The following is an 8,065-nucleotide window of genomic DNA, read 5'->3' as shown; positions in this document are numbered from 1 at the left end:
CCTGTCTCCCTCTACCCCTGCTGCCGGGCCAACACCCTCCCTGTGCTTCTCTCCTGCTCTGTCCGTGTGTGTGTGTGTGTATGTGCGTGTGTGTGCGTGTGTGTGTGTGTGTGTGTGTGTGTGTGTGTGTGTGTGTGTGTGTGTATGTGCGTGTGTGTGCGTGTGTATGGGAGGGAGGTATCCTCCAGGAACTCTTTAGGCCCAATCCCAATTCACCCCTAGCCCTTCGTTTTCACCCCTATGGCTCGATTTGCGCGTTCACGTTTAGGGCGAGGGCTGTCTCAATTCATATTTCGTCGAGGGCTAGGGGTAAGGGGGAGGGCTAACTATTACTTCGTTTCGAGGGATTTCAGGACCAGACTAGCTTCGAAGGGCTAACGGTACGCTACCCCTTGATACCAGGATGCATTGCGAATCATCTACAGAAATCTTATGTCGCTCTATTCAATGCGGAAATGTCATTTTAATTCTCTGTAATTACTTATTAATAAAGATTTGAAAAATTATGATAACCATCTTATTGTCTTAGTTTAATGTCATTACAATGCATTATAGACCTTTTATTTATAACAAGCTTAACCCAAAAATCGCTTTTATGTCGGTGCTGTGTCTAACGTTACAGTAACGCAACGCTGCATGACAGTCGAGCATTTCAGAGATGTACAGTCATAAATCAATTATTACCTGTGGCGTTTTGACAGCGGATGATGGTACACATATGTAAAGTTATCTATCAAACGTTCGTCTGACTTGTACATGATGCGCATTTTGACCTATTTCCACCCGCAATCTAATCCGAGCAGTTGTCAGGGTTCGAGTTATGTGGGAGCCAATGGGAGCTGAGCTCCCATAGAGATGGTCTGAGACTCTCTGAGCTCCCATGAAGGCAGTAAAATCAAAAATCTGTGGGGGTCGCTAATAATACATTACCACAACTATTATTTGATCAAAATGTCAATGTAATGAATATTATTTAATTTATATTATAAATATTGTAAAATAAACACGTTTTCCAAAAGAGCTACGCGCACCATTAATCTCCTGTGAATGACAGTAGGCCTTTGACTGCCTGCACTTCACCACCAAGACACCATGGGGCGCAGTAGAATATTGTGCAACAGCAAAAGGTTGATTAATCAGCTGTGCGGTAAACCGTTGGAACACACAGTGCACAGCTGATTAATCAATTAAACCAATAGAGTGAGACAGGATATGTTCATATACCAGTTGCCTTTCAGGAAGTAGTGAGATCGTGCACCTAGCCTATTATTGAGAAGCAAACATTCATTCATTAGCTATACAGGAGTATATACATACAGTAGCTACCATGCCGCCCAAAAAAAGGCAATTTTTTGACCCTCTCCCGTTCATCCAATCTTGGATAAAGAAAGAACATCGGACGTCAGCATCATGGGTTCCAGGACCGCGACCGCAGCCTACTGAAAACAGACCAAACAGGTCTATCTTGTCTCCGTAAAGGTAAGGTGGCTTTTACTTTTTACTAACCTAGTGTACATGTATTTTTCGCTCCTTCTGTATAGCAAAAATAACACAATTATTGGCCGAGATACATGTGTGACTATCGCTTTTATAGCTGTTGTTTCATGTGGGGCTGTTGATGTGGTGAAATGAGTAGCCTGCAGCTGTAGCGTCAGGATATGTTGGTATTTGAGGAGGAGGATGAGGATGAGGATGATGTTTCGGTACCGGTACCGTTTTTAAAGTATCGATTTGTCACCGGTATCGAATAAAACCCAAACTGTACCCAACCCTAACTATATGTTTACATGCCAACTAATTAGCTAATTCATTTCTGTCATTTAGAGCTGAGGGGAGCAACAGAGAGACGGACAACAGGACAGTAACAGAGAGACAACGGGAGAGGAGAGCAATAGAGACAGAACTGAATGCACTGAACTTTTTTTTTTATTCTTTGCATTATTAACACTGTTGTGTTATTGTGTTATTAAAGTGTTTAAGTGTTTTATGGTAAAGCATTATGAGTGGTGTGTGTGCAGGGTGCTCGTGAGTTGTATATTTTGGGGAGGGGGGAGGCTTGTGTATGGGGGCGGGGGGTCCTCACACAAAGGAGTAGCCTAGGGCCACTGACCACCTTAATCCGCTACTGCCTATAGCTAATTAAAACTTGTAAGTCCCATCGCTGTGTGGGCATGATTCGCGCGTGCATGAGAACATTTCGCACTGTTATTTTGGAGACCCCCACAGAGATCAGCTTATAACTCGAACCCTGGCAGTTGTTATTAGGTAATATTATTAATGGGTTGTATCATTCATTTCAATGCATTATAGACCTTTTCTTTATAACAAGCACAACAACAACAAAACGTTATCATGCCGATGTGCTGTGTGTCTAACGTTACAAGCTGATTTGTGCATGACAGCCGCGCATTGACATATTTCCATGTCTAATGGCATATGACACGCGAAATGTAACTACAGTTAAGGATACGCGTAAAGGATGATGATCTATCACCGTTCGACTCTACTGAGAAATGTTTCCGCTTATTTGACATCTCTCCTTCACGGGCAAATGTGGCCGCGTCCCCAAGAGATCCTCTTTCTACGTTTTTGACCACCACTATGATGAATTGATTTTTGGATTCTAGACGACGAATTGTTCTGAGAAAGGCGCTTGGTAACGTGATTTTTGGACAACGCTTTATGACTACTGATGGACTGGTTGTTTTGGTTGGAGTCATTCATTGTCATTAAATTCATTGTCATTATTGCGATGTCCACAAAAAAGACATCGCTGACGGAAGAGACTAAAAAAGGAACGTCTAAACACTACAGTGTGTTGATAACAAATGAAAATAGATGCTTATAGCACACGCAACAGAAATAAACATGTACATTTTCAAGCCTGCAAACTGTGACACTTTAAAAAAATGTGAAAAAATACTTTCTTGTGCAATATGACAACCCTAGTTGACTATCTGTGCAGTATAGAACAGTGGATTGTGTACATAGCCTCTATTGATGTAAACCAGCTCTTTATCTTCTTGTGATTTTATGCATCTATGCTTTTTCCAAAATGTGTTTCTTTTTCCTTTCTTAAACACCAGGGGAGCCTCCCCTCCTAAATTTCGTTGTTTGGTACCTGTACTGTAACAATGACAAATAAAGTCTATCTATCTAAACACAGCTGAAGAAGGCATTGCGAGATGTGAGAATTCGCCGCCAACACAACGCGTCACCCGTACCGCGTGATGACGTAGGCGCCGTGAAGGGCTGTCCCAATTCACAGGGCTTAGATTTCAAGGGGTAGGGCTTGTGACGTATTCGAAGGCCTTGCCTTCGAATCGAGTGACACTCGAAAACGAGCCATAGGGGTAGAAAAGAGAATCGGGATTGGGCCTTAATCAAGGATCACACCACACGTGGGCAAGACCAGAGAAGATAGAGGGATGAGGAGGGTGGGTCGGCAGAGGAAATGAAGGAGGAGGAGGAGGAGGAGAAGAGAGGGAAGGTAATGGAGGACTAATGGAGGTTTCAGGATGGTTTCATCCATCTCATCAGCACTTCAGGTGGGGCTTAGTGGGGTGTGTGTGTGTGTGTGTGTGTGTGTGTACCTTCTAAACGGTAATGTTCATCGCTGATCCCCTCAGCACACGCTTCATCCAGGGCACGCTGGAGAGAGAGAGAGAGAGAGAGAGAGAAATACAGGTCAGTTATGTATGTATAAAGTAGAAAGGAAGAGTATATTCATACATGTGAAAACAAACACCTCTCGCTAGACTAAATTCACGCTAGCGCCTGCCAATACGTAGTGTCACTCACGGCGAACGCCAAATGACAACGTTCAAACTCGATACATGTACAGCGCCTGACAACTGTGAGCTGAAGCTAAACCCAGCCTTAAAATAGGAGAACACCGTAATCGGAGGATGGAAACGTCAGCAGAGCGTACGGCTAGCACGCGGTACGGTACGCGGGTTAGTGAGAGAACCAGTCGGTCACTGTGCTAGGAATTCTGGGGGGGAAAGGCTGGGTGGCGAGGTTATTTCTGCGACGGGTGTCTGTTGTATCATCGCTGGGGGCAGCGACACGCTGTGGGTCTCGTTTTTTGTGTGTGTGTGTGTGTGTGTTCACCCTACCACCATCCCCACCACCACCACCACCACCACCACCACCACCCCCACCCCCCACCACCGACCCCCCCCCGTGAATGCATACGAGGGTTTCATATGTGAAGCACAGGAGTTCACTGTGGAAAAGTCTGGCTCAGGTGTCCTCCCTCTGGCATTATAGTCATAACCATTACTCTCACACTCACACGCACACCCAAGCCTAGAGCTCTTTGTAACATATACACACACACTACGCAAAACACGCACACCACACAGACGAATCACACCCCGTCAAGCACGCACGCACGCGCACACACAAGCCAAGCCCAGCCCGCCCTACTACAACCGCTACACACACACACACACGCACACACACAAGCCAAGCCCAGCCCGCCTTACTACAACCGCTACACACACACACACACACACACACACACACACACACACAAGCCAAGCCAAGCCCAGCCCAGCCCTACTACAACCGCCAGTCCTGCTGGCTCTACGCAGCGCTGCTATCTCTGCACATGAGAGTTATGAGAGTGAGAACGTGGAGGAGGAGCTTTCTGTCTAACCCACAAGAGGCAGAGGTCAGCGGAGTGTGACCCCCGGGCCAGCTCTGCTCTGCCGCAGCAGCACTGTGGGTGGCCTCCTCGGCAGGGGTACACACGTACACACACATACACACACACACACACACACACACACACACACAGAGAGAGAGAGAGAGAGAGAGGCTGTCTGACTCACTAAAAAACCTCACCTCTCTGGCAGGTTCATCTAAGCTGAAACCTTACCAGCCTGCTATTTCAACTTGGCCTGAACTCCACTAATATGGCCCGGACAGGGAAGGCAGCCGGGGAGATAAAAATCTGATACAGTGTGTTGGAGTTAGAGTGAGTGAGAGTTAGAGTGAGTGAGAGTGAGGGAGAGTGAGGGGGAACGGGGGGCGGTGGGTCGCCGGGGAGTGGGTTACATGAAATGGTTTTGTGTTGCCGCTGCTTAGTGCTCAGCCCCGGCTTTGAGAGCTAGCCAGCAGCCAGCAGTCAGAGTAACAGGAGAGGCCTCTCTCCGTGTGTGTGTGTGTGTGTGTGTGTGTGTGTGTGCGCTAGCTCTGAAAGGTCTTCCTGTCCGACGCAACGCGTAAGCCACTGCACGTAAGCCTCTGAAATCCTCCCAACTCTCGACACACATCTGCGAAGCATTTCTTTAATGCCTGAACGTATTCAGAGATGTTCAGAAAAGAGGGCCTGAAAGTAGAGGTGAAGTCAAGAGAGTCAGTGTGCCTCAGCCTGCCTCAAGAGTTGACTTGTCATGTACGTAGAATACAGCCGTAGACAATGCAATGAAATGCTCAGCGAAAGCTAGCTCCTCAACAATGCAACAAACAACAATCGACAACGCAATATAATAACAATAAAACTATGACATAAGGGGCAAAGTGTATCGAGTTAGAGAAAGACAGAATGTGTGTGTGTGTGTGTGTGTGTGTGTGCGTACGTGTGCAGCGTGTGCAGTGTGTGTGTGTGTGTGTGTGTGTGTGTGTGTGTGTTTGTCTGTACATACGTGTGCGGTCTGTGTGTGTGTGTTTATCTGTATGTGTGTGTGTGTGTGTGTGTGTGTGTGTGTGTGTGTGTGTGTGATGAGTGCACTCAGATGCCGCCTGTCCTTGACAGTGGCGTCAGGACTATCTCCCCAGGTCACCCAGAGGCCGGAGGTCCAGCCACTACCGCCGTCCCCAGCCCCGCTACCAGAGCCTCAGCCACCCTGTTCCCAACCAGAGCCCAGGCCCCGGACCTCACACCCCCCCTACAATAACAACATCACCTCTCAGTCCACATTCCTCCTGCCTCTCACCAGGGTTTGTGTTCTGACATCCAAACAATGAAGGCGCTGAGCTTTAGTTACAGCGACAACCCTTCAGTCACATTCTCAAACGATACACGCACACACGCACATACACACATACACACACGCACACACACACACTCACACACGCACACGCTGTATTGAGCATTTTTTTGATGGACGACCCAAAATGATGGGGAGGTTAGCCAAGAACATGAGAACAGGGGGAAGAGGAATGTGCTAATTGGTTGTTGTCTGTGGTGATGGATGGCAGCTGTATTATTAGGATGCTGGGGTTACTCTGGGATGTGCTTTTGGCATCTCTGGTTTAATGTTGAAAAAAACAAATAGATTCAGCAAAAACCTCAGACTTTCCCTCTCTAGGCCCCCCCCCCTCCCCCCTCCTCCTCCTCCTCATCTTCTCTTTTGCTCTCATCCCCTCATCAAATGAGCTGACTGCTAAATGGCAGGAGTGATGTGAGAAGAAACAGACCCAGAGAGAGAGAGAGAGAGAGAGAGAAACGAGTCCAGTATCATTTCAGTCAGTCAGTGGATTTCCTATGTTTTCCCTCCCCTTTCTAGAATGTGAGGTCGTCGGAGAACCGTGCGCAAATCAACTCGCGCGTGTTGTCGTCCCCCCCCCCCCCCAAAAAAAAAGCAGGACGGCCAAAATTCCCCATCCCTCCTTAAGATTCCTCGGCCCCTAGCAGTGGAAGCGTCCGCATTTCCCTCATTTCTGGGACGTCCCGCCCCACCAGAGGAACAATGAGGCCCCAGTGTCTTTGTCCAGTTTGGGGGGAAGGGGGGGGGGGGGGCTTGGTCGCGCCCCTGGACAGAGGCTTTAATGGCTGGTATAACCCATTGGTGGTGGTGAAGCTCAGGTCCTTACTGGGCAGCAGAGTTCCCATTCAGCGCTGTGAGAAAGAGCTTAATCCTCTGAACCTCACTTCTGACTCTGGTGACACACTGAGCTCTCAAGCCCACAGATCAATGCAGGCCTATAGCCCTGGTCCAGGCCCTGCAACCACCCCCCCCCCCTCTTGACTGAGGGCCTGGCTACTGACTGACTGCTCTTTTCTTTAGGGAGGGAAAAAAGGGACCCCACAGCAGGGGAGGCTGGTGGAAGTAGAAATCGGAGGACGGGCTCATTGTAATGCATGGAATGGAATGAGGAGCGGTATCAAACGCCTGTTTGTGTCGAGCGTGTGAATATGATGACAGTATTTCACTTAGTAAAACTGATCAAAGAAGGCATGTAAAAGGAAAGATATTCCTATATCTTATATATATATATATATACAGTATTTCATTCCAGTTTGAGGCTACCCTTTCATCTTTATCTGGAGTGACCATGTTAGGCACTATACACATGATAATGAGGTGACCTTTCAAAGAGTCATCCATCTTGACCTGTCCCCAACAGAACAATGGGCCAATCACAAGCCTGCCTAATGACCCCTTGCTCACCCAGGGGTCAAGGGTCACCGTGGGAGTGCAGCTTAAGGCAAATAGTGCGTGGGACAAGGCCAAGTGCTGCACTCCTTTGATCATGTCAAGTAGGACTGGATGAACAATGCACCTGCATTAACTATCCTCCATACTATATATGCAAATCAAATGATATTCAACACCACAGCTGCTCACTTTGAGCATTTGCACAGGAAAAACGCACAGCCTGAATGATGAACACTGGGATAATAGCCTACTGGCCCACGTAAAGGTCTTTGGAGATATTGTTCATGTTGCGTTTACGACATGTGTTATGAAGTGTTTATGAACGTGTCACGAAGGCTACACTGTGGTGTGACTTTCCCAGCCCTGCCGAAGCGTTTTGCCAGTGCTGCGGGCCTCCGCGTATCATGAAAGGCATTTAGCGCATAAACAAGCGCCTTCCTTCCAACACTTGGGACCACCGAAAACAATTTTCCAGACATGATGTTTAATGTTCTGTGGAAACCAAAGTATAAAAGCATTTCACTTTCAACAGGAGCCAGACCCTTCAGAGCGTCTTCGGGGCTTGGAGGAGCGGGATTGTATGGCCCCAGTGTGTTTTAAACTTGTTAGAGCCCCTTCACGGAAAGTGATTTATTCCTCGAGCACACACAGAGACACAGTCCCTGCATTACAGC

At 47.6% G+C, this 8,065-nt stretch overlaps 1 protein-coding gene across 1 annotated transcript in view; it reads right to left on the bottom strand.

Moving 5' to 3' along the window:
- The window catches only part of nkd1 (NKD inhibitor of WNT signaling pathway 1), a gene marked incomplete at both ends in the record, with an annotated part of 32,366 nt that overhangs the window by 8,777 nt on the left and 15,524 nt on the right, over window positions 1-8,065 (bottom strand). Inside the window, one exon of the mRNA XM_080538937.1 lies at window positions 3,594-3,651. Within this exon, the coding sequence (XP_080395063.1) occupies window positions 3,594-3,651 (58 nt within the window). The remainder of the gene's footprint in view (window positions 1-3,593; window positions 3,652-8,065) is intronic.

Source organism: Nansenia antarctica, assembly GCF_963989245.1.
Source record: "Nansenia antarctica genome assembly, chromosome: 9".
Lineage (NCBI taxonomy): Eukaryota > Metazoa > Chordata > Actinopteri > Argentiniformes > Microstomatidae > Nansenia > Nansenia antarctica.
This window is presented reverse-complemented; position numbering and strand designations above follow the sequence as displayed.